The 25,953-nt window shown below is 34.5% G+C and overlaps 3 protein-coding genes and 1 pseudogene across 5 annotated transcripts; 3 read left to right on the forward strand and 1 right to left on the reverse strand.

Annotated features, from left to right (window-relative positions):
- On the forward strand, positions 2,795-6,892 carry LOC109326980 (ribonuclease H2 subunit B). Its single transcript, XM_019559938.1, has 10 exons — positions 2,795-2,991; positions 3,468-3,527; positions 3,718-3,819; positions 4,193-4,269; positions 4,613-4,736; positions 5,177-5,241; positions 5,684-5,753; positions 6,239-6,314; positions 6,438-6,516; positions 6,589-6,892. Exons 1-10 carry the CDS (start codon positions 2,880-2,882, stop codon positions 6,721-6,723), a joined length of 900 nt encoding a protein of 299 aa, XP_019415483.1. The 5' UTR covers positions 2,795-2,879; the 3' UTR covers positions 6,724-6,892.
- Positions 8,467-11,465, forward strand: LOC109326979 (probable nucleoredoxin 3). 3 transcript variants are annotated; one of them, XM_019559935.1, is made up of 4 exons: positions 8,467-8,531; positions 9,256-9,362; positions 9,581-10,060; positions 10,573-11,463. In XM_019559935.1, exons 2-4 carry the CDS (start codon positions 9,261-9,263, stop codon positions 11,158-11,160), a joined length of 1,170 nt encoding a protein of 389 aa, XP_019415480.1. In that variant the 5' UTR covers positions 8,467-8,531; positions 9,256-9,260; the 3' UTR covers positions 11,161-11,463. The 3 variants fall into 3 exon arrangements, with proteins under 3 accessions (XP_019415480.1, XP_019415481.1, XP_019415482.1); XM_019559936.1 differs by lacking the exon at positions 8,467-8,531 and adding an exon at positions 9,109-9,127; XM_019559937.1 differs by lacking the exon at positions 8,467-8,531 and having other exon boundaries at positions 9,202-9,362; positions 10,573-11,176; positions 11,241-11,465.
- Positions 12,027-17,058, forward strand: LOC109326233 (annotated as a pseudogene).
- Positions 19,202-25,858, reverse strand: LOC109326215 (oligouridylate-binding protein 1-like). The gene is made up of 13 exons (XM_019558913.1): positions 25,521-25,858; positions 25,283-25,408; positions 24,393-24,454; positions 24,015-24,117; positions 23,578-23,654; positions 23,216-23,277; positions 23,028-23,115; positions 22,746-22,821; positions 22,416-22,446; positions 22,193-22,315; positions 21,215-21,300; positions 20,237-20,410; positions 19,202-19,829 (listed from the first exon to the last, which is right to left on the reverse strand). The coding sequence occupies exons 2-13, from the start codon at positions 25,388-25,390 to the stop codon at positions 19,509-19,511; spliced, it is 1,311 nt and encodes a 436-aa protein (XP_019414458.1). The 5' UTR covers positions 25,391-25,408; positions 25,521-25,858; the 3' UTR covers positions 19,202-19,508.

Below are 25,953 nucleotides of genomic sequence, written 5' to 3' on the forward strand. Positions count from 1 at the left end.
TTATAATTATACCTATATTATTTTATAAGAATTATACCTATATTATTTTATAAGAATTATACTATAAGGACAAAAGTTAGTCTCAAAAGAAGTAGGTTTTTAACTTTTCAAAACCATGGCAGTGCAAGACAAAATCGTAGATGGCTAGATGACAAAACGATGATTCAAAACAATGATATAGTGTAGAACAACGATTTAGAACGGTGAGGCAGTGCAGAACGACGACGAACGACAATGAGAAAGTACAGATTTTTATTTTTTTAATAAGGTTTAGACATGTCCGGTTTAACCAACCGGGCTATTCCGGTTTCTACCGGTCCAACTTGGTCAGACTGGTTTGTGGACGGCCAGAAACGGCCTGGTAGACCACCTCAATTTTTGGGTGGTATGGGACCGCCACTAGTAGCGGGTTACGGTTGGACTGTCTGGTCTAGTCCGGTCCAAATAACACTGGTTGGATGTTTGATATGTTTTATTATCTTGTTCTAAATTATTATTTTTAGTAAAGTTATATATTTAAGTGACAATTTAAAGTTGTGTGTTTTAACTTAAATTATGTTTTGTAATTGTTATAATCATTTTTCTTGTTCTTTTGTGGTTTAACATGCATGATTGTAGAAAATATATTTACAAATGTATAAGTTATTAGATTTCTTTAAATATTTTATGAATTTCTCGGTACCCATAAATTTGTTGGGTACCCAAAGACCCATATATAGCAAACCTAACAGGCACCTTTACGAGTCTGGATTGGGTTTGAGTCACAAAATGTTAGAATGGGATGCATCCGGATAGTGCACAACTCGGACCCATCCAGATTCAATGTCATTCCTACTATCAACAAAATATTAGTCTAATGGTGTAAGACAACGCTAGAATGACCAAAAGATCAATGATTTGATTTTTGTGAGTGACACTTGTTAGAGAGACAATCACATATGCCGAAAGATATTAGCTTTTTATTCATAGAGTGAGGGATACCTTTAGTATTACAAAAAAAATATCACTCACTATTCATATTTTTTTGGTATTACCAATGGTATCACATTACCTCTTGGATAAGGAACATAATCCTTTTCAAGGTACGTGACTATCTCTCCCAACAAGTGTGGCCCAGAGGAATCGAATCATTAACCTTTTAGTTATCATGCGAATCTAGCAGAACATTACACCACTAGACCAATGTCTTGAATAATGTTCGAGGAAATGGTCCATTTTATGTTAGAAGTTTTCTTGTGTTTGGTGAAATATAAATTCCAAGATTTTGAATCTAATAATTGTCACACACAACATAAAACAATGCTATAAAGTTATACATCAATCCATGTTCTTAGATATACTCATTTGGTATACATTTTGAGAGAGTTCTGGTATGATGACTTTTTCAACCAAATCATAAATTCATTTTGGGACCTTTGTTTTATATGAGAGGTGAAAACTATTTGTTATTTGCTGTCTTAGGATCATAATCATTCATTATGCGTTAACTTATAGAGTTTTCATTATCTTCTATAGGTCAATCGCTTGAGTATTCACTTATTAAGCTCATATTCGTTATCAGTTTCAGAAGTCTTATGAATTGTCAATAATAAGATCATTTGTTTTATAACCTAAAACAAATAGCCGATATAATTGATTAAATACATGATGCTCATCTTAATTGAAAATTATGAATTTCTAACAAAGGAAAATCTAACACAAAAAAATAATTTATTATGTAAGAGAGTTTCATGACTTAACGATTCAACTTGCTATATGCAAGGACAATCCTGATTGATAAATCAAGCCAAGGAAGTAACTCAAGTAAGGATGAAAGTGTTTCTATTGTTTGCCTTATGTTTTAAGTTACTAGTTGACTAGAATAATAAGTTCCTACGATTGATTCAGTGTTAATGTTATGCGTCCCATCTTGCTTGGCCATCATTATGAATGGAATTTTTAATTTTGACCAATTTTTTTCTTCATTTTTGGTGGGTTTCAGTCATCAACTATAATAATGTTCAATAGTCCTACTTTAAGAATTGTTTAGGAATGAGGAGAATTGAACCCAATTTATTGTACTGTTAACACAATATATTAATGGAACCACACATTGAATATCAGCTATATATCCATTTTTCTAATTTTTGTGTGTGGTGTTTTCACATTTGAAACCCCATACCACACTTCATTAACTTCACTTTGACATACTAGTGTAAGATGTTGTATTGAATTGAATAAAATATATCAAATAAAATGAGTGATATGTGTGCAATTCTACAAAACTAGATGTGCAAAAAACATTAATCAAAAGGGTGAGAGATGCAATTTTTGTAGGATGTGCAAGTGACTCTACCATTCTTACTATTTATGACTTATTTTGATTACGGGTTTTTCCCAATAAAAAAATTATACCATATAAACTCTTTAGTAAAACAAATTTATAAGAAAATTAAATATATGACATGACATGATTATGTAACAAAAAAAGTTGGAGATCCCTAATAGCGACATTTGTTAGAAAAATACTGTCACACATTACAAAATAAATTAATTCCTTATATACAAGGTGACATGAGAACACATATTCTATCCCAAACTTTACACTACTCTATGTATCTTTTCATTCTCATTGGTCTAAAAATGTAAAGTTAATGTATTTTAATTTTGTCAACAATAAAAAACTAAGAATACATAAAGTAGTACAAAGTTTAGGACAAAAAAAGTGGTTCTAGATAACGGAATACACTGGTTAGTACAATTTTTTTTTTTTTTTTTGAAGATGATTGAACATTAGATTCTCCCTACAGATTTGGGCTTGGTCGGGCCCTATTGGCCCGGGTCAAATTGAAGAATATGCAAAAAAATATCCACAAGTAGCAGAAAGTGACTTCAATGCAATGTTCATTCGATTTCTAACACTCCCGCGCGCGGTAACTGCTACTTCTAGTGTTAGGGTTTTTCGCTCCTTTTGCTCCAAACCTATGGAAACCCGAGTTCTCATCGCACCTGGTATCTTCACTCCACTTCCGTTTTCTCATATATCTTTCATTTCTTCTATTCTTCCTTATATGTTCAATTCAATTTCAGATTTATGTTTTTTTCTTCCGTTTATGTGCATTTCATTAGTTGCTTTTCGATAAATGTTATGGATTCTTGTAATTTTTGAGTTCTGGAAGTGGACAAGTACTTTATCTATGAAAATGTACTAGCAACATTACCGACACGGGTACGTTTTATTTCGAAATAGTTAAATAATCAAATTAATATAAACTACGTTTTTATTTGAAAAAAAATGCATGAGGACACTAAGAACTAGATTAGATTGATAAAAAATATGCTACTATTATATACACTGCTGATTAATTATTTCTACTTCTGTGATTTCGTTCTTATTGTTAGTTATGTAAGTCAAAGATGTTTTCCCACTTTTAGCATCACTTTACAATCATGCATTATTATTCATTTTTATTTTTATGCTAGTGCAGATCCTGGTACAAGTGGAAATGGTTTGGGAAGTACGATTACACTTCGTCATCCCAAATCAGGTAATTCAGACAATGTTATAAATATTTTCTTGTCATGTTTTTGCTACATAGTTATATTTATGTATGATTTATTCTGGTTTGTAAATCTCTATTTTTTTATGTGTTGATTAAAATTAAAATACAGTTTTTTAATGTTGTTCTGCTTTCTGTTGTCTTTTGGCTCTTTCATGTGTTTTCCCTTGTTTGACAGGAAATGCAACACAGTATCTCTTTGTAAATGGGGTACTTCAAGAATTTCAATGGTTTAAGAACTTATATGGATCTTGGTTTTTGGGAGATTATGTTAATGAAGGTAAACGTTTATGTTTATCATGTAAGATGCAATGTGTGTACTTTGCTTTGTTGTTTATGTTTATCTTTATATTGCCTGAGGTACATTACTTTCTCTGACTAATGTCTTATCTGATCAAATTATTTACTTCCTTTCTTCAAAATAATATTAATGTCCTTTCTCTGTTTATCTCATGTGCATGTGCTTCCAACTGACTATTTTTTTAAATAACCGTCCTTTGTTCTTACTTAGTGTGAGTGAAAGCATCGTGACTTATCGTCTTAATTCTTATGTTAGCAGTCTGTAGTCTTTCATTGACGATGAAACAATAATTTTGGCAGCAGTTATTTGCAATTCTTATCACCTTTATCATTACTATTTTGGTCTCCAACAGATGGTCGATTGTATTTATCCACACCGGTTGATCCTGTTTTCCTCATGTTGCCCACATTTGAGGAAGCTAGAATGAAGGTGATATTTTACGTGTCTTTCTAACCATGGGAATGGGAAGAAATTTCTTTTTCCAATGCTAATTTCCATCTGAGTAAAAGCCTTGATCAACAATAGTTGATCAAACAGAATAAAAGTTATAGTTGCATATCTGGCAGGTAATGTATAGAGCCCACGACACTAATATAAGTTTAACCATAGGGGAACCACATACAAAGTCAAAGATACGCCTTGTCTGTGAAGTTCTCTAAACTTCTACTTTTGTGGATTGCAAATGGATTAATTAGGTCTAAATTGCATTCCCCCCAAAAGATTATAACTGTGAATATTACTGGTTTCTTAAACTTCTTTATAATGCATGCAGAAAGGGGATGATCCTGGGAAGTTCAGGCAATTAGATGAGATCTTGTTTATTGATGGGTATCCTGGTTATCAGCAACTGATGTCCATTGTGGAGAACTATATGCAAGTAGTTTGTGAAGTCAAAGGTAATCCAGTGCTTGCACACCTTCTATTTACAACTTTAGTTTGAAACTTTGGTTAGTTAACTTATGATAATTAAGTAATTTATTGGGCAGATAATGCTGAAATAAAATGGTTAGTTCGTTGTTGATTAAATGTATTTTATATTGGTAATGATAACAAAGCATGGTAATGTTGCTGTTAATCATTTTATTTCTTGTTCCTAATTATCCTGGTTGTGAATCAGTGGAGGCTAGAGAATATGGTTCTGATCATGAAGGTATTTAGATAGGTTCCTTGTGTCACGTTGCAATAATACTGTTTATAAGGCGTGGCTGTCTGCTGGGAATACTTACGAGATATTGCATTTACACTATGCTGAGATAATGTTTACTTTATAGTTTATGGATTTTACATGTTATTGTAGAGATTAAGTCTGCCCTCTTCTCTCCTTGTGCATATGCAGAAATGGGATCCTTAAAATTTTTTAGGCTTGATGACTCAAAGGTTCTACGTTGGCTGTGCTATAAGGTGGGTCTATGTTTCTTCTATTGGCAATTTAGTTTACGTGCTGTTTGCTCCCCCACCCATTTTTAGCTTCATGGTAAGTCCTATCCTCCAGATTTATTATGGAGATATAATATTTTTTAGTATATGAATGTCTGAACTTAGTGATGTTTTTCATGTGAATGTGGCTAGGGATGAAACATGTCATGCCTGATCTATTTCATGATGCTATAATCTTTGCATCACTAGAGATTCATATTCTATCTCCAGAGCTGGTTATTGATACAAGTATCCCTCTATAATGCATCCCCAGTCCCCCAAGAGATACTAACTTAGGTTGCTTTATAGAGGCTTCACAGTCTAACTTTTCGATATATCTCGGGATAGATGTGACAAACTTTGATTTAGTTGCTAGGTAATTTTTCACTTGTAATAAAGTGTGTTATTTTGTTTTCTCTTATTTTAGGTTTGTCAGCTAAAACAGACACTATCCAAATTGGACAAAAACTATGCTGCCCAAGAAGAGAAAGATGCATGTAATATATCTACTACCATTTGTTATGCTAGCTTTGGAGAATTTTATTCTGTTGAGGTTAAATTGATAAAGAGAATATTTAATATATGGAAAAGAAAAACACTAATAAATGGGCCCCTCAAAAGGAAACTATGCTTGTGCATCTGCTCCCATATTTAGTCTTTTTCTGCACTTGTACATGCACAAATTGTGAACCTGGTGTTTCTGTTTTGTGTAAATGTAGGCCAATTTTTTTTTGAAAGATACAGTATAATGCATTGAAACAAATAATTATATGAAGCATTAGTTGTTTAATTTCTACAATGGAAATAGGATAGACTGGATACTTAATTTATCATTTCTCTTAGGTTATCTACTTTCCTCATCTATTTTTCCTTATAAAAGGTTATCTTCTCCTTTTATGGAAATTGGAATGAATGCTTGTGGGCATTAGATCACTAGATAACAATTTTGTTTTTAATTAACATCCTGGTTTTACTGATGCAGTGGTTGATGCAGTCTCTATATTAGGAGAGTATTTGAAAGAAGAGCCTTGGTTGCAGCTTTTGTGTAACCATCTTAAGTATGGCATCTCAAAATGTCCTGTCATAGAGATTTTACTCATATATTCCTTGTGTGTAAGAAAAATCAAGTCGAGTTGAATTGGAGTTCTTTAAATGCCATAAGTAGACTTTCACTTTTGCAGGTTAAATATACGTGAAGTTACTGGAAAAGCACAAGGAAGTGCTGAAGGAAGCAACTCAGATTTTTGTAATGAAATACAGGTATTTTACTAAGACCCTGAGAGTCTTTTGGATTTTTGCCATTTTGGGTTGTAATTGTTTGTTCAATATTAGTTTTATCAAGAAAAGAGTGATGATAAGAAGGCTCCAATTGCAAAGAAGGGTAGACAAGCAAAGAAGGTAAAATTGGAAACAGAATCACACAACATCAAAGACATGTTTTCAAGGGCTACCAGAAAGAAAAAATAAATTATTCCATCGGAAATGGGTCTTTGTCATATTGTATTGTTTGAAGATTTTATTATTGTTGTTATTATAATTATCAGCTTTTAATTCACATGCAATTTCTCTTATCTAATTTAACAACCTTATCTCACATGTGGTGTATCTCATTTTAAAGATGGTACCGTTTATCTCCTATCTTTTCCCCACCTTATATATTTTAGTGAATTTCCTTTGGGTTGGACTCTAGTACAAAGCTTAACAACCTGAATCTCCTGTGACGAGAGACCAAATCCTAATGATAGAATAATATATATGAGAACATTATATTTATATCAGTGAATTAAAGTTGTTTTTATAACCAGACATAAATTGTGTTTTACTAGATAAATTTGGATGCACGTATCTGTCAGCATATCCTTTTTCCAAATAGAGCATATGCCAAATTAGTGACCATCATCTCCAATTTAATTATTTTTCATATTTCTTAGCGGGTGCCTGTTTAGTACTGGATTCTTAATATTTTTGAAGAAAGCCGAATAACTGAATGAAACAAAAGAAATTAACTAATAAGACGTTGATATAGCGGTGAAAGGTTTTACTTGATCTTAATGCTAATAATTCGATTCTTGGAAACGACACTTGTTGGAAGGGGTAACCATAAATCTCAAAAGAGATTGATTTTTTATCCAAAAAAGTGAGAAGATATCCTTGCTAGTTACCAAAAAACAAAAGAAAATTTTTTTTTATAAACACTTGAAAATTTATGACAACCTTTCGCAACTCAGACAGCATGGGAACTTTTGGCAACTCTATTGTTTCCTTGTCATGGAGAAAGCCCAATTGATGTTTGCCCCAATCAAATATCCCTATTATTAAATATCAAATTTTAAATGTTGTATTGTAGAGCTGGAAATCAGTCGAATCGAGTTTGAACCAGAGTTCAGCTCGGTTCAGGTCAATAAGGATTGACTTGGCTCGAAACTCAACTCGAGTTTGATACGAGTTATTATTTTAGCTCAAGTTCGACTCAGTTAAAATTCGTGAACTGTTCGGTTCAGTTCGAATGGTTCATTTGAATAACTCAAATTAATTAAATTTAAAAAATAATACTTCAAAAAAGTTATATATATATATATATAAATATAATATTGTTTATATATATAATAACAATAAATATCAATTTTTAGCTCAAGTTCAGCTCATTTGGTTTATGAACCAAGTTTATGAGCTAAATAACGAATCGAGTTTTGAACGAATACGAAATTGATTTTGTTCATTACCTGCCCTAGTTGTATAAATTAGGTAAAATACAGATTAAAAAAACAAAAAAAGAGAAGTCACCCACGTGACTATCTTAATTCCCACATTTGCACCATTAATTTTACATTAGATCAATGGTTCAAGCTTGATGTAAGAAATTTATTTAACAAAAAAAAAAAAGAGTTAAATATTTGATCATCCTTTCTTCCTTCTAATATCTTCATTTTTTTTAATAGAAACGGGAATATATTGTTATATTTAAAACGGATCACATGTTCATATTCTTAAAATCCCATTGTATCATATTCCTATATTCTTTGGTATTGTCGTAGTGTTACAAAATACATAATACAATAATATCCTTACATGTTGTTGCGTGTGGTAAAATAATATTAATAAAAGATGGCAATAAGATATGTGTATGATATGAGCATGTCAATATCATATTAATAGCTCTTCATATTTTCCCACTACTATCCTCCATCATCATCATCATCATCTTTGGCCTAAGAAACTCAACCTCTTCTTTCTCTCTCACCCTTTTATTCTTTTTCTTCAACTGTTATTACAAGGTAAAGTACCTTCTATTTGAAGCACACCATGTACTTATCACACATGTCCATTTTATACTGTTTTTGCACTAGTTTTAAGTTATTTTGTGTCTCTTCAAGTGATGCTTAAGTGCATGAACTATTCACTGTGTTTGATGAAGTTGTTGTTATTCTCTAAAGAATAATATCATGTTGCTTTTGATCTTGATCTTTCACTAGCCAAGTTAATATTAATGCAATCATGAATCCCCTTAAGTTTTAAATAGTGCAAGATGTCTTTTTTGGTCCATTAAGTTCCAATTGAATGCAAAGATTGCTAACTTAATTACAAATCAATTTATAATCAAATCATTGATCATTTTACAGCTATTACATGATGTTTATATATACAAGTGCTCAATTTGATTTAGAGAATATGATGATGCTGTTTCATTCTCATGCTTGGTCATCAATTTTTGTATTCTCTGTTAAGCCTTACCCATTTAACAATTCAGAGATTTCTCTGCAAAAACTTTGGTTTACAACTTTGATTCCTTCCTATCTTTATAGAATTTTTTGGAATTTAAGATAAAGCAAAAGATGCTCTTACACAGAATCTGAATTACTTTTGTCTATAGGTCCATTTCCCCTTGCATATTAACTAGTATGAAAGATAACTCATATTTTGAATATCACTTTCAAAACTCATATTTTTCTCTTGATTAAGTAGGTTTCAAGAGAGTTGAATATCTGTTACTCTATGCAGTTCCAATGGCAGGGCTTGATTTCGAAGCCAAATATGGTGACAGCCATGACATTCGGACGATATTTGCAGATGAAGGTGTTAAGTTCCTTTTATCTCGTGAAGGGAAGGTAGCTATGTTAACCCGAAAACCCCCTCCTTTACTATGTGTGTGTGTTGATCAGAAAATAAGAACTTTAATTGATTCAATCTCAAATAAACCAGGGTAGCCTAATAAATAATCATGGTGAAATTCAACTTTTTTATGTAAAAATAATCCTATAATTTGCTTAGTTTGTGATCATGGTTGTTGTAGCTAATACTTGCTATATTTGAATCATGAAAATAGGTACCCTTATCAGAATGTAATGGGAAAATGATTTGCCTATTTTTCTCCGCAAACTGGTGCAGACCTTGCAGAGGATTCATCCCCCATCTGGTTGAACTTTACGAGACACTGAGAAAGAGAGGCGTAAATCTAGAGATCATCTTCGTCTCCTTCGATCGTGAGGAGGATGGATTTAAAGAACATTTGAAGAGTATGCCATGGCTAGCCGTCCCGTTTGATGTAAACTTGCATAGAAGACTGATTGACAGATACCAAGTTGATCGAATCCCATCGTTCATTCCATTATGTTCAGATGCCATAGCTGTTGATGAAGACTTGATTGGTTGCATTGAGGATTATGGTGCCGATGCATTTCCTTTCACAAAGAAGAGACATGACGAGTTGAAAGCCATAGATAAAAGGAAACGCGAAGAAGCAAACTTGGAAGAATTATTAGCACAGGAAGGATGCAACTTTCTCATCTCTGGAGATGATAAAAAGGTGTAACTTTCTTAACGCCCTGTCTGTAGTTGTTGTTTTTGTTGTTTAGTGTTTACTACAAGTGTGTGCTTGGATTAGCTGCAAAAAATAGATTATTTCGATAAGTGATTATATGCATGTTCGGTCATTGTTTTAATCGATTATAATAGAATCACTTTTATGTTTCTATATATTTGCTGAAAAGCAATTTTAAGATAATCAGTTCATTTGGATTGTGTAAAAGAATTGCTTCTATACAGTAAATTGCAAAAAAAAGAGTATAAAGTTGTTTGTATAGGTTAATAGCATTTGTTTGATAGTTAGTTACTTTTGAAGGGTGAAATTGGTTTCAAAATAATCTAACAGCTTTTTAAATAAGCTTGGAACTTCCAGATTCTGTAAATCTCTTTTTGTAATGTAGTCAGGCTTATCAAAATATCAGATTATACATGAAACAACTTTTTTTGAACAGAATTAATATGTGTGCCAAACATGCTCTAGTTACTCACATATGACATGTTGAATTGTTGCAGGTACTTGTATCTGAATTAGCAGGTAAAACTATAGGCCTATATTTTTCGGCCAACTGGTCTCCTCCTTGCCGTTCCTTCACGGTTCCCCTCGCCGATGTATACAACATTCTCAATGCTGCAAAAGATCATTGCTTTGAGATTGTTTTGATCTCAACAGATAGAGATCTTAAGGAGTTCAATGTCAGCAGAAATAGTATGCCATGGCTTGCTATCCCTTATGAGGATAGAGTAAGGCATGATCTTTGTAGAATCTTCAACATAAAAGGAATTCCGGCTTTGGTTCTCATTGGACCAGATGGCAAAGTCATTAGCGAAAATGGTAAGTTTATGATCTCCTCATATGGTTCCGAGGCTTACCCTTTTACCGAGTCGCGGATAAGGGACCTAGAAGCAGCTCTGAGAAAGCAAGGAGAGGCTTTGTCTAAACAGGTTGAGGATGTCAAGCATGAACATGTGCTGAAATTGGATATGGCCAAAGCATATGTATGTGATTTCTGTAAAAATCAAGGGAAGTTCTGGGCTTTCTCTTGTGATGTATGTGACTATGATCTTCATCCAAGTTGTGTAGAAAAAGTTAACAAAGACTAAAGCTGATACATGATACAAAAACAGAAGTTTGCAACCAGATATATGGCACTAGCTACTTTTGATGGAAATTAAGTTTGTTAAACATCAAAAACTATATGCTAGTGTTCATTCATTTCTATCTGTGTTAGAATTTATATACCATTTGAAGTTAAGTGTTAGTTCATGTTATGGAAAAGGTATGAGTAGAATTACCTTATTTAAGAAAGTTTAGGCATGCACTTTTAAGGATGTATGGTTTATATTTAGAGCCATCATGTTCCATGTTAATGTCTGTATAATAATTTTGATGTGACTTTTTATACATATCCACAAGTAAATGTAATGGTGAAAATTGAAGAGGGTTCTTTTAGGAGAAAATGTGTTCAGAGATAATCTATATATCCATAATTTTAACATGTGAGTATGTGACACATGCTAGGATCCATTCCCAAAATAAATGGATACACACTTTTTGTGAAAATAGTTGTGATATATCAGACATCACATGCTATTTGTTTTTTTTGTTATCAGAAATGAGGTGACATTACATGCATGCAACATTTATAATAATAAAAGTTACTTAATAAAATGAGTAAAAAGATGAGTTATGGTAAGTGCTTGAAAAATGTGTACATGCATAGAAGATAACATGTGCTAGAAGGACGGTCTAAGTCAAAGATAGACCACTAAATTTGGCTATGCTCTTATGGAAGAGAATGTAAGAATATGTGTGGTTATTACATTTTGGATAGAAGCTCAAAATGGTTAAACTAATACCCAAAAATGGATGCTAGTTAGATATGGAAGATTGGTTGATATCTATTCTTTTCTTGTTTCAATTCAACACCAAAAGAAACAACAACAAAATAATAACAACATAGCAGATTCAAAATAAACCAAGTTATCTTATATTTTGTCTTAACAAATAGTTGCATGGTCTTTGTTTCTTCTTAAGGAAAGTCTTGGATAACAAAAACCAGAAAGGAAACATTAAAAGAAGGCCAAAAAGAGAGTAGAAGGAACTTTGAATTAATGGTCTCTTTCAAAAGGAAGAAGTAGCATCAAAATGCCATATTTGAGAAGATTATAGTGTTTTGTTTAGTTTTGTTTCTTTTCATTGGAAGAGCACTTACACCATTAAGATTTTGAAGATTGCAAAGAGTTTTTTGGAAGGAAAAGGAAAAAAAGAGAACAATGTGGTTGCCAAAGAATAATACTGAGATGAAGGATGGTGTGAATGGATTAATAGCAGTTGCAATAGATAAAGAAAAAGGGAGCCAAAATGCACTTAAATGGGCCATTGATCATCTTCTAAATAGAAGTTCAATTGTGTTTCTCATCCATGTCAAGCTTAAACCAGCTTCTCTTTCTCCATCACCTTCTCTTTACAGCTTAAGTAAGTATATCTGCTATATATAAACTCATTCATGACCCTTCTTCATGTAACCATAGTTTTTGAAAGAATTAGTCCATGAAGATATGTATACCTTATGCATATTTTTTTCGTACTACCAAGGATATCCCCTCGCTTTTTGGTAAGGAACTAATCACTTTCGGGGTGCGTGAATATCCCTCCCTCCCAACAAGTATCGCTCCCAGGAATCGAACCCTTGAGACCTTGACCTTTTGGTCATTCTGGGATATAGCGAGACTTTACACCACTAGACCAATGTCTTGTTGGTATACCTTGTCCTTATACTGAGTGGCATTGATAATAACACCAATGCCTCCTCCTCACAGTGAAAAAAGGAAACAAATTAAGGTAAAGAAAGAGGAGAAATTTATTATTAGCTATAGGCATAGCTTGATGATTTCTCACTTGGTTGTTATGTAGGGTCAGGGGCAAATAGTGGTGATGAGGGTTCTGTAGCAAGAACAGACCCTGATGTCCTTAACAAAACTATTTTCCTCCCATATCGCGTCTTTTGTACAAGGAAAGATGTAAGTTGTTTTTATCTTTTCTCAGTTTTTTCCTTAGCAGAGGGACCAAACATGATTGTAGAAATGATGAAAACAAACATTTTAGAATCTTATAATCTCTTTGTCTTTTGATTTGTTGTTTTGTTTTGGTGGATGGAGCACAGATACAATGCAAGGATGTGCTACTAGAAAATGTAGATGTACCGAAAGCTTTGATTGAATATGTTTCTAACACAGGAATTCAGCATTTGGTTCTTGGCTCCTCAACCAAAACTGGTTTGCTTAAGTATGCATCTATCTTTATAAGTCACATTGTCATTTTGTGCTAAAATTCAACTTTTTTATTAGATGGAGAGGGCCAACAAGGATCAAATTCTAAATAACTCGGTCGTAAAGGCTTTGATACCATGTCATGAATTAAGTCTTGAAAAAGCTTAGGTGAAAGTACATTGTTGTATCTCTAATACTTCAAAGCACAAATAATGCGAAAAGATATTTGCCCGCCAATTTTACATCGATGATCAGCTTGTACATGTGACTATTGGAGATGGTAATCGATTATCAATAATATGTAGTAGTCAGTGTAGAAGTAGTGTGCAAAATTTGGTATGTGAATAGAAAAAACAAAAATTGAAATAAATGTCTAAGTTTCAAGCTTGGATATATCATAATGTATTTACTAACCAAGGAAACTATTTTCCTCAGAAGATTCAAGGTCTCGGATATTCCGGGAACAATATCAAAAGGGGCACCAGATTTTTGTACAGTCTATGTAGTTGCTAAAGGAAAGATTCAGTCGATGCGATCTGCTACTCGTCCTGCTCCAGTTGTTCCTACTATCCTTAGCAATGTCAGTGAAGGTAGTGTCAGGTCAGAACCATTGGAACCAAATGTGCCGGTCGCTGCAGCTAGTGTGAAAGGTTAGATTGATCTCTTCAAAAATCACACATTTATCTTTAGGACAAAAGTTTAAGTACAATTGTTTAGCTGTCTCTGCCTCATTTAGTGCTGTTTTCTAATCAAAACATAACATGTGTTTTTGTTGCTACACATGTTGTACTTTTATTTGTAAGCAGCATCACAAGAAGCCAAAGAATTGTACCTATGTTTTGCCCTTATATGTATTTATATTGTTAGTATGTTTCTAACTAAGAAATGTGGTTTCCACTAGAATATGAATGGAGATCCTCAAATGCTACAAATGAATCACAAGAAGTTATAGAATCATTCAGGTCACTGGCATAATATACTACTTAGCGTATGTTTTATTTTGAATGGTTGAATACTAAATAACATTTTCTTTACCATATGAAAATTGAATGCTATTGGAAGCAGGTCACCATTTACTAGGAAAGGTTATAGTGGCAGATCATACGCAGAAAGTTCGATTCCAGATAGTGACATATCTTTTGTAAGCTCTGGAAGGCCTAGTATAGATTGTATGTTCCCTTCGTTATATAGTAACTCGGATACAACTACGTCCAACTCTCGACTATCATATAGCTCCGACAATGATGGAAACAATAGCTTTGAATCAATGCATTATGATAGGAGGTCGGTGGAAGTTGGCACTCCTTCAGAATTCTCATCTGTATCATTTGAAAGTGATAAGAATTCAGGTTCTACATCACAAGCCATGGTAAGTACAGTTTCTGCACTACACGTGCTTGTCGTGTATTAGTAGTTCGTATACTTAAAGGGACCAAAAGAATTTACTAATTTAGGTACATTTTGTCGATAAGAATACAAAAAGGGAGATTTGCAAGATTTTCTTTCTTGAAGGTAAAGCCATCAAGGTGACATTGAGGCTACATATTTTGCAATGTTTATGCAATATGATTCCATCATTTAGTTTTTGCTAACTTGGTTTAAGAGAATGATTTAGTTTTAGCCTATACTACTAAGACAGCATTTTCTCTTTTTAAGGAAGGGAAACTCTTTTATTTAATTCCCGATTGATATTACCGAGGTAGTAATGATCATGTGTTGTAATTATAGGATGATGTAGAGGCTGAAATGAGGAGATTGAAGTTAGAGCTCAAGCAAACAATGGAAATGTATAACACGGCATGTAAAGAGGCACTCACAGCACAACAGAAGGTATGCATGGACTAATAGTATCTGGTTTATGTCTACAAGAAAACTCTAGAATATCCGAGACATGTTTTGTATGACAGGCGGTAGAACTACAGCGCTGGAAATTAGAGGAAGAGAGAAGATTAGAAGAGGCAAGGCTCGCCGAGGAAGCCGCATTGATGATTGCGGAAAAGGAGAAGGCCAAATCTAGAGCAGCCATTGAGGCTGCTGAAGCACAAAAGAGGATTGCAGAACTAGAAGCACAGAAGAGACTTAATGCAGAAATGAAAGCACTTAAAGAAGCAGATGCTAAAAAAAGAGCACTTGATGCTTTAGGAAACATAGATGTCAGGTATAGAAGGTATTCTATCGAGGATATCGAAGCTGCGACAGAGTTTTTCACAGAGTCCTTAAAGATCGGAGAAGGAGGTTATGGTCCAGTTTTTAAGTGCCTTCTGGACCATACACCTGTCGCAGTGAAGGTTTTGCGTCCTGATGCAGCACAAGGAAGGTCACAATTTCAAAGAGAGGTAAGCATAGAAACATAACTCCACATGCACACTATAAGTTGAACTCAACATGCCAAAAAATTTGGTTTCCAAAGTACCCAAGTCATGTGCTACACATAAAGTAGTAATTCTAAAAAACCTGAATTATTTGCAACAAATTTACTAAAATTCAAGATGGTGGTTAGATAAGTTGTTTTTCTCTAGGTACTTTTGATGTTGTTTTCCAATAGAAAACAGCAGGCATAATAGTTTATCAATGAAAGTGTATGTATAACAAAAATTATACATGATATATATTTATTAACAACACTACAAGCACACAAAGAACCACACCTAAGTTTTGTCCTAAAAACAAAGCCAGATCATTCTGGCAAAAAATCTTGACTATGTAGTATTTTCCAGCCGAAAAGGATTTACTGTTTATATGTTACTCACTTGCTTGTATGTCATGTTTCAGGTTGAGGTACTAAGCTGCATACGGCATCCAAATATGGTTCTCCTCCTAGGAGCCTGTCCAGAATATGGGTGCCTTGTGTATGAGTACATGGCTAATGGAAGCTTGGATGATCGCCTATTTCGTCGCGGAAACACTCCTCCACTTCCCTGGCAGGTCAGGTTCAAAATTGCAGCTGAAATCGGCACTGGCTTGTTGTTCCTTCACCAAACAAAACCAGAACCTTTAGTGCATAGGGACCTAAAACCAGCAAACATCTTGCTTGACAACAACTACGTGTCCAAGATCAGTGATGTTGGTTTGGCAAGGCTAGTTCCACCATCTGTGGCCGATAGCGTGACACAATATTGAATGACATCCACGGCTGGAACATTTTGCTATATAGATCCCGAGTACCAGCAAACAGGAATGCTAGGCGTAAAATCAGACATATACTCTCTTGGTATCATTTTCTTGCAAATTTTGACTGCAAAGTCTCCAATGGGATTGGCACATCATGTTGAAGGGGCCATTGAGAAGGGAACTTTTAGTGAGATGTTGGATCCAACAGTGCCTGATTGGCCAGAAGAGGAGACCTTGAGTTTCGCAAAGATGGCAGTGCAGTGTGCTGAATTAAGGCGGCGAGATAGACCCGATCTTGGCAAGGTTGTCCTACCAGAACTCAACAAGCTAAGAGAAATTGCTGAATGCAGTAATCTGCATTCAGTGTTGGGTGGCTGTGTAAATGTGCATCAGCAGAGTCAAGTTTCTTTGCAGCTTGTGAGTTCTTCTATGCTGTTTCTGCTATATGTCGAAACTTCGCCTATAAAATTTTCTTTTTTCTATTTTATTGGTTTCTCGAGTACATCCCACCTAATGGAGATAAATGCTTGGTTGTTGTTATTCTCGAGTACTCCACCATCCTGTTACTATAATAGAAGATCGATCTCTCTGGCATAGTCAGGTTTGCCCTCTCCACTAGTGTTCTCTCCGGTGATTGAGCCACAATTCTCCCCCGGGCCGTAGGGTAACTTGACCACCAAGTTAACACCTTTGTGGGTACATTGTGATTAAGTTTTTTTTGTACTACCAAGGATATCTCATCAACTTTTCGGGTAAGGAACTAATCTCTTTCGGGGTTCGTGGTTGCCCCTCCCAACAAGTGTCGCTCCCAGGAATCGAACCCTCGACCTTGGGGATCCAGTAGAGCCTTACACTACTAGACCAACGCATTGTTAGTACTTATCATTAATTTGAATGCACTAAGTCAATCACATTGTCAACTATAATAGATTATTAGTCCTCTAAAGATAATAGTGTAGTTACTGAATTATGTCACCATTTAAGAGACGTAATTGGTGATTGAAGTGTTGAGAAGGACTAATGTGGTGATGTTTTAAATTTTGAGGGATTTAATTGATGTAAAAAAACTTAATTAATTGATAACACTATCATTGTAGCAACACTAAATGAAATGCTTTACAATTGATAATAGATAAATAACTACCTACTATGATTAATTTGATTGGTCCAATGCACTCTAGATATATATTTTAAGCTGTCAGCGCCCCGATTGTCGGTTACACGACTTTCACAAGTTCTGAGCCCGACAAAAATGGGTGTTCACACAAATTCATGTAAAAATTTCCAATACCATGTTAACATAAATATTGCACTACCTTTTTGCAGGATGGAAGCTCTCCACTTACTAATTCTGGAGACAATTGAAGAAACAAACCATGTGGTGCATGACAAATCAAAACAAGATCCCACTGAGCAAAAAAAACATAAAATTGTTCAATGGATTGATCTACAGGATTAGGTGCAAATTACTTAGGTGGGTTGATGTAATAGCATGTTTGATTGTCCCAATTATTTCAATTTTTTTCTTCTTTATTTCAATATAGATTGCACATAAGCGCAGCCTTTTTATATGTAGAGTTTCAAAACACAACCAAAGTCTCAAAATATAATTCGAAACATAGAGTGTTAACACCTGAGTTCAAAATCTTGACAACCACATAATTTTCTCTCCACAGTATTTACCATATACAAGGAAAGGCTCATGGAACTATTGCCTTAAGGTTTTGGTTCAAGACGTGGTGTAACTTTTCACTCGTCGCAGTCTGGTCCAACAAACTCAACAAGCATGTTATGGGAATTGTATAAGTTAACATTATCTTTAAGTGCTACTAGTATTAGAATACAATGATAAATTAATAACTCATACATATTGGTTGAAACTGATTCAAGGATATTCATGATGCATGGTTGTTAACCATAGACATTATTGCACTTCCTCGTTCAAATCTACTTTGAGAAGTGGTAACAAGTTCAGTGATGCCATGCTTATATAGAGTGTAATGAATGATCACATGGGACTTTCATATTTGTTTTTCATAGTTCCTTCCTAGTAGTACTGTGCTTATATAGAGTGTAACATTGCCCTTTACCTTTCCTCATCAAGGCATTTTATTTTACCAATTTCTTTCTCTCTTTTGTTTGATTACGACTTACTAAAATATTGTTATTCTGAACCAACATTATGATTTTATAACTTTGGCATGCAACATTTTTTTTCAGTTATAAAACTCTAGCTCTATTTCCGGCAATTAATTACTTGGTCACTAGTTTCAGTGGTGAACTGATTGCTATGCCCACACTTTCTGTTATGTAGTGAACAGAGTGTAGTAGACTTGTAGTCACACACGGAGAGAGAGTGATGATGAATGTAGATAATGATGAAGAATTCGACCATATGGAAATGAAAAAATGAAATTGTAAACTTGGTACATAGATGAAATGATTAATACAAGAATGGTGGTTGAAGTGCAAATTATCAATCATGCTCAACAAGAATTGGAAAATAAGCAATATCTTGGTGCTATTGTCCTGTTATGTTGTCCATGCATTGCATTTCTAGTTGACCGTGACAAATGATGTAAATGTTGTTGATTTCCACTATGACATGTAAGTTGTTTGATTTGATTAATGCCATGGCTAAATTCATAAGACCCCAAATACACCACACAACTTTCCCAAAAAGTACATTTTTTTCTTAATACGCGCATCAATTTTGATCCAAGGAGGAGCAGATATTGGCCTTTCAAGGAAAGGAAGGAATGCAAGAAATAGAATTATTAACATAAACTTATGTCAATACTTTATAATATACAATAACATTGATGAAAAACTACCCAAACATAAAAAGCTTCCCTTTCTAGCAAAACCCATATAAAAATCCCTTCTTTTTAAGTTATCAAACCCTCATATAAATCAACAATACAGATTACAACATAAAAATATAACGTAGTTAAATATCAAGCCACAATACCTCAAGGTCCAGTTTAAAAAGGACATGCATTGAGGAAGCAAGAGAAATGTGATGATGAATGCAACAATGCAACTATGAATCTGCACTGTTCAATGTATCAATGATAGTACATAAGATGCTGCCTTGATGAATTACCAGTATATCCATCATACATGGCTTGAGATACCCCAGAGTTTATGCCCATAGAAGCAGGAGCTAAGCCATGTTGTCCAGTCATTTGCAGAAGGGCTTGACCTGAAAGACCAGACACAGCAGCTTGACTCAATGCCAGTTGGCGCTGATAAGCCAACAACTCGGCTGCCGAATAGCCTTGGTTCATCCCAGCAGCCGGGAGTATTTGATACGGTTGAGCAGGAGCAGGAGAAGGTAAGGGATTTGAAGCTGTCCCGGGAGGAGTTGGCTTGCTACCCCATGAGCACTGCACAATCAATTAAATTACATTTTGTTATTAACTGACATCAGATGAAAACATGCTCTTAGCCGTTAAAAATAATTGCCATAATGCTTATAAGTGCATCACACTCTTGGAATTCAATTTAAAGTTCAAAACCATTTTAACTTTCCAACAATATAAAGCAGGGTCCAACAGTCAATAACATGCATGGACAAATGCTGTAAAAGCACACATATCTGTGTCTCTACATATGACAAACATAATCAGCTATGGCAAGAAAAAAAGAAGATTTGCATCCCTGCTATACAAAAATGACACAAAACAATCAGACGCAATGGTATAGGGGCATAGGGCAAATATCAGCTCCAACACTGAAATGGAAATTAGTTTGTTGACCAGATAAACAAGTAAAACTTTAAAAGCCTTCTCACCTTCATACTCTTCCCACGAACTATTCTTCCATTACCGATCAGAATGGCCAATGCTGCTTCATCATGAGTGTTGTACCTGACAAATCCAAAACCTTTATCCCTCTGAACTCGGACCTCCTCAATAACCCCAGCACCCAGTGCATGAAACTGACAATGGAGTTCAGCTTGAGTTACCTGTGATTTCAAACCAAAATTGGAGAGAAATGGTAAGTTACTTATCAAGAGGCTTAGGAACTAAATTTGTAATTTGCAAGAAACTGCATGACCACAGACTTGACAGCCATTCATCAATTAAGCAGTACCAAGTTACCAAAAATATAGGATATGTTGACACAGTATAAATTAACTCCAACATCAATCTTAGCCCAATGAATTGATGTTTAATACTTTATAGAATAAATATTTTACAGAATCCATCTCCACCCTTGAGTGAAAGAATACATCATGCTCAAAATGAAACAAACTGGAGCACAGACACAACTGGTTGAGAATGACCAAGCTTTCAGTCAATGTGAAGCCCAAGCTGTCCATGGATTTTAAATATACTAATTCGAGGTCAAGTCAACTACAATGCTTTACAGGCGGCATGACTGTATCCCTAACCACATTAACTAAACACCCATGCTGTTGGAAAAACTGCATTGCAGTGGAAGATTATCTTTGCATGTGCTATGAAATTTCTATAGCAAGTTGACTTAACTTCTCTGGCTATTTGACTTAATTGATGTCACTTGTCAAGCAGATAGTGGTCATACAATGAAATCAGAAATACAAGTATGATTCACATACACCATTAAAAAATACACCTGCCTTAAAGATTTCTCCAAAGTTATGTTTAAAGCTAATTCACAAACCAATGCCGGCTAATACTTAAATGTTTTTACATATTTGTGAACAGAGAAATGAAATTAAAGTTTTGGACATATGCATGTACAAAAAATAACCATAACATTTCACACTTCAATTCCTATAACTTACGTCATGGGGAAGGTTGCCGACATAAACTGTGGTGTATGCAGGATTCTTTTCAGGAGCATCCTCATTATTATTATCTTGACCTCCATCTGTAGAACAAACACACAATAAGAAGCATCAGTCAACAATCATGAAGTTTGCAACCGGTTTACAGAACTGCATAAAATCAGAAAAGCAAATGAAGTTATACGGCTAAACTGTGGTCCCAATTCTGAACTAACCATGGACACTGTAATCATTAATAATGTCAGTTTGATCCTCCAAAGATACAAGTGCCACCAATTAAGCCCCTGAAAGTCTAAAAGTACTACCTCATTGGTCTTTCTAGGGACTAATTTGGTGGCACTCTAAATCTTTGAAGGACTTAAATCTACACAATGCGGTGGCCATTTCATATTTGAGGGACTTGTTTGGTGCACTTTTTCTTTGGAGCACCAAGTTGGTGGCACTTGTATCTTTGGAGGACCAAGTTGGTGGCACTTGTATCTTTGGGGGACCAAGTTGATGTTTCAGTTTAATAACCATAAGCATAGATCCAGAAACACTAACCCAGAGAAGTAATGGACAATGCATATTGTCAAATAATATTATAGAACTCACCATGTAAAGGAACAAGACTTAGTGAAGTCCCATTCCAACAAAATTAGGTTTACTTTCTGTATCTATCTTAGTTATTCTACTCTACCTGTGTCCTTTAAAAAGTTACAGATAAAACTACATAATACCACAAACTCAATATATTAACCTAAACCAAGTAAAACCTATCCTTGCACATCAAAACTGGTGTACAACAAACAAAGCAATTAGGATTCCAATCTTCCAGTGATATTTCCTAGAAGAAAGGTAAGGCTTGTTTTTAACAATCGTAAAAATTTGAGCAATGTATAACCCAAATCTGGAGAAGAAAAGAAATGTAATCCAGGATCCTCATCTATATTTTCATGTTTCAAAAATATGGGCCCTTAGAAACGTGAAAGATACCTGAAGATCCATTTGTAAGCACAACAGCATTTTGATTCTCATTGTTCTTCTCTTCGCCGGAGCTGGCACCAGCACCCTTAGTAGCCCAATTGCATCGTATTTGCCTATTTCCCAGCCATTTACCTATAAGAAGCAGGAAACACCACAAGTTGGTAGGTATAAAAAGCAAATGCAGCAGAAACCGAGAACAAAAGACATCAGAGTAAACAAGTAAATGCCTAACCTGACATATCATTGATGGCTCTTTGGGCATCCTACATATCAATTAGATAAAGGTATAAATTAAGCATATAATTAACATAGCTAAACCAAACTAATTAATGGTCAACCATCTGAGAAAAAAACAGCAAAAAACAATGATAACAAAACTTGTAACAAGTTTTGTAACGAATAAGTTTATTCTTGCAGTACCACATATAACAAAGAAGGAAAACAAATTGAGAGCACCAGTAACAATCTTTAACAGATAGATTTTTTTTATTTTTTCCTTTCAGGGGGAGGGGTCCATTGATTGATCTCTCTGGTACATTCCAGTATACAGAATTAGCAATACCTGATGATCACGAAAAGAAACAAAACCATATCCTTTTGAGCGACCAGTTTTGTTATCCCACATAACCCTTGCGTCACTGCGATTAATAAGAAAAGATGAAAAGTAAGTTCCATGTATCGACCTAGCTTGCAAGACTGAGTAACATGTTGAAGACGTCCCTACATCATCTATTTTTCTTCAACTTGTCACCACAGCTAGTAATGATTGAGGTCAACATAAAAAAGAGTATACTTCACTCTAGTGGCCAAAAATTGCAACATGAAAAAATAATGAGGAACTCACGAACAACTAGGATAGACTGAGAAGCATGCAAATAAAGTTGCATCGGTGACCTCTGCACTCAAATCACCGACAAATACATTGAAGTGCCCTGATGATTTTAAAAAATTATAAGGAATGTAGAATTGAAAATAAAAGGAAATGGAATGTCCCCAAGATGTAAAATAATCAAAACCGACAATAAAAGTAACCTGAAGTATCCTCCCTACTGCTATTGGCATATGCCCAATTCACCTTAAGTGCTTGGCCATATCTGCAAATGGAAATAAAAAGAAAAGAAAATTAACACAGTATTGTGACATATTGGGGAAAACTCTGAGAAACCTGTAAGGTTCCATTGTTATAGAAGCATCTATAGAGACAATATATGATTATAATAATATTAAAATTGCCAAATACATGATAGGACTATTAATGAAAATGACTGTGAAAGTGAAAAATGGTAATAAGTCCTCTATCATCAGAAAAGCCAGAGGCAGGATGCTATCATAGTGCACATCCTATTCAAATATGCCAAAGAACTAGAATAACCATGTATAAAATATATGCTTACAGCTGCCGTCCATGCAGCGTCATTATAGCAAGGGCTGCAGATGCTCGATCATGGTAGTCCACGAAACCATAAGAGGACTGCATGAGTGCAAGATAATGTCACAGGTTAAAAAATGGGGGAAACAAATCAGAAGTAGAGAGCACAGGTGATAAGTATAAGGACTCTGAAGAAAATATAGTATTTGCAGATGCTAATCCAAGAGCTACTGACAGGAGAGTTTTACTGTGCTCCCCACGGCAGGACTGGTGACTGCCAATTGACATATAACACACGAACAGGACCTAAAGCAATCTATGACCTACATTTTCATATTATTAAGGAAAGCTTTGGAAGATAACATGGTTTTCAGGTTTTCAGGTTTTAAGGGGGGGAGGGGGGGGGGAATAGACAAATTATCAGGCTGAACAGAGAGTATTGAGTTGAACACTGAATCAAACCTTTTCTTTTTTTATGAGCTTGCATCCAGCAAGAGGACCGGCACTCTGAAAAACTTCTGCAAGGAGCTGATCCGTGACATTTACATTAATATTTCCTACATAACTGAAAGTGCACATAGGTTAATATCAAGTAGGTGTCTAAGCAAGAAAAGTATATTAATTCTGGTAAATTGATAATTTAATACCATATTTAACCTTAATAGCATCAAATTTATCTCAGAAAAAAGATCAGTTAAAAACACCATTAGGTAAAAGAAACTTGCAAGTACAGTTATAAAATATGTATTAAATGGGAAACAGTCATACTTGTAAAAAATACAATAACTATGCACTCAAGCCGAAAGAAACATCAAAAAGTAGGAGAAACCCAACACTTACACACTACGGCATGCAGAAGTGTCAAAACCAGGAGGCAGATTCCCACTTGGAACAGGATCCATCTGCAAAAAAATTAGAACAACAAAGAATGAACAAACAGGAGTAAAAGAAAGAAGCAAGCAAATATAGGAAGAATGGAATATACCCATTACCCAGAATGGAATATACCCATTACCCAGAATGGAATCCAAGAGAAAAAAGAAGTTGATTTTTTTATTGATAGTGAAAGGATTAACTATTTCTCATATGACTCTGATAAATCAAAATTATTAGACTAAAACAAATGGAAAACCAATCAATTGCATAAACAATTTTAGTTCATATCATAGATTTAAAAGTAATTCTCTAATAGTTCAGCATGAAGCGAGACAACTCTTGGCATGTGTCGATCTGATAAACACTCTTCACATTAATATCAGTACAAGATAAAAACGTAGAAATAACTCGGGGAGAAATAAGACATGACTAACAGCAGGCATTACAGTACTGTGATGAAAATAATAGTTCAAAGCAACAGGATTTCCTTAACAAAGTAAACCAGATGGCAATGGATATGCACCAAATAACTTTGAAACAAACAACATAATTATCCTTATGAGTTGCACGGTTTATTTAATTGTCCATGCATAAAGTCGCAACAAAATGCCCTAATAAGTGAACTGAAAAACTGAAAACATAATAAAACCATAGGTATCGTTTTATAAACATAGTACAAAAAGACAAAACACAACATTGAGTTCATTATTATGTCAGCCCTATGTTACAAATAATAAAAAGAGAGGCATTTAGGTCACACGAAAAGGGTAAAACACTAAAACGAAACATGAGATAAAGGTTGAATCCATGAATTACATGAAAATGGAGAACATAATGACATGAATTACGCAAACCTGAGACATAGAAGCAGCAGCAGCAAGCATGCCAGGGTGATACATATGTTGTTGTTGTTGTTGTTGTTGTTGGAGCAAAGCTTGTTGCATTAGTGCTTCTTGCTGCATATTTTGATTGATTGAATACTGAGCCAAATAATACAATTTCAAAGCGTCAATTTGGAATGATGGTAATAATAATAATCAGAGAAAAATTGAAATGATAGAGTGGAAATGAAAGCAACTATGTTGTTCTCACCGTGAATCAGAGAAAATGAATGAAGATGATGAAATTTGGAAATTGCGCTGTCTCTTTCTCTTTCTCTTTCTCTTTCTCTTTTCTCTTTCAATCTCGAATCCTCATATCAATAATCTTCATCCACTTCTCACTCTCTAACTACACCGCCGGATTCGGGTCTTATTCTCGCTTCTCATAATATCCCCTTACTTTTACATTTTTAATTCATTTATCCTCACATAAATCAATATTTATGATTTTTAACGATCACTAACAATTAAATATAAATGATAACTGATGTATTAATATTGGCCGACTACTTAGTTAGAAGAGAGTCTCATTCTTCTATCTAATACTCGATCTGGTCTTTAGCAACTCCTAATTGCAATATGTTATTGGCCTTGGATTGTCGTTAGTTTTTTTTTTGTTTTATGTTTTCCGTTGTACCAAAAAA

This window comes from Lupinus angustifolius, chromosome LG14 (genome assembly GCF_001865875.1).
Source record: "Lupinus angustifolius cultivar Tanjil chromosome LG14, LupAngTanjil_v1.0, whole genome shotgun sequence".
Taxonomy (NCBI): Eukaryota; Viridiplantae; Streptophyta; class Magnoliopsida; order Fabales; family Fabaceae; genus Lupinus; species Lupinus angustifolius.

Coding starts and splice junctions, on each gene's coding strand:
- LOC109326980 (XM_019559938.1), top strand. CDS start 2,880: ATGTTCATTCGATTTCTAACACTCCCGCGCGCGGTAACTGCTACTTCT. Junction 4,270..4,612: donor TTGAGGAAGCTAGAATGAAG/GTGATATTTTAC, acceptor TAATGCATGCAG/AAAGGGGATGATCCTGGGAA. Junction 5,754..6,238: donor CCAAGAAGAGAAAGATGCAT/GTAATATATCTA, acceptor TTACTGATGCAG/TGGTTGATGCAGTCTCTATA.
- LOC109326979 (XM_019559935.1), top strand. CDS start 9,261: ATGGCAGGGCTTGATTTCGAAGCCAAATATGGTGACAGCCATGACATT. Junction 9,363..9,580: donor TTTTATCTCGTGAAGGGAAG/GTAGCTATGTTA, acceptor TCATGAAAATAG/GTACCCTTATCAGAATGTAA. Junction 10,061..10,572: donor TCTCTGGAGATGATAAAAAG/GTGTAACTTTCT, acceptor GAATTGTTGCAG/GTACTTGTATCTGAATTAGC.
- LOC109326215 (XM_019558913.1), bottom strand. CDS start 25,390: ATGCAGCAAGAAGCACTAATGCAACAAGCTTTGCTCCAACAACAACAA. Junction 22,822..23,027: donor TCAGTCTATCCTAGTTGTTC/GTGAGTTCCTCA, acceptor TATTAATCGCAG/TGACGCAAGGGTTATGTGGG. Junction 21,301..22,192: donor GCTTACAAATGGATCTTCAG/GTATCTTTCACG, acceptor TTTGTTCTACAG/ATGGAGGTCAAGATAATAAT.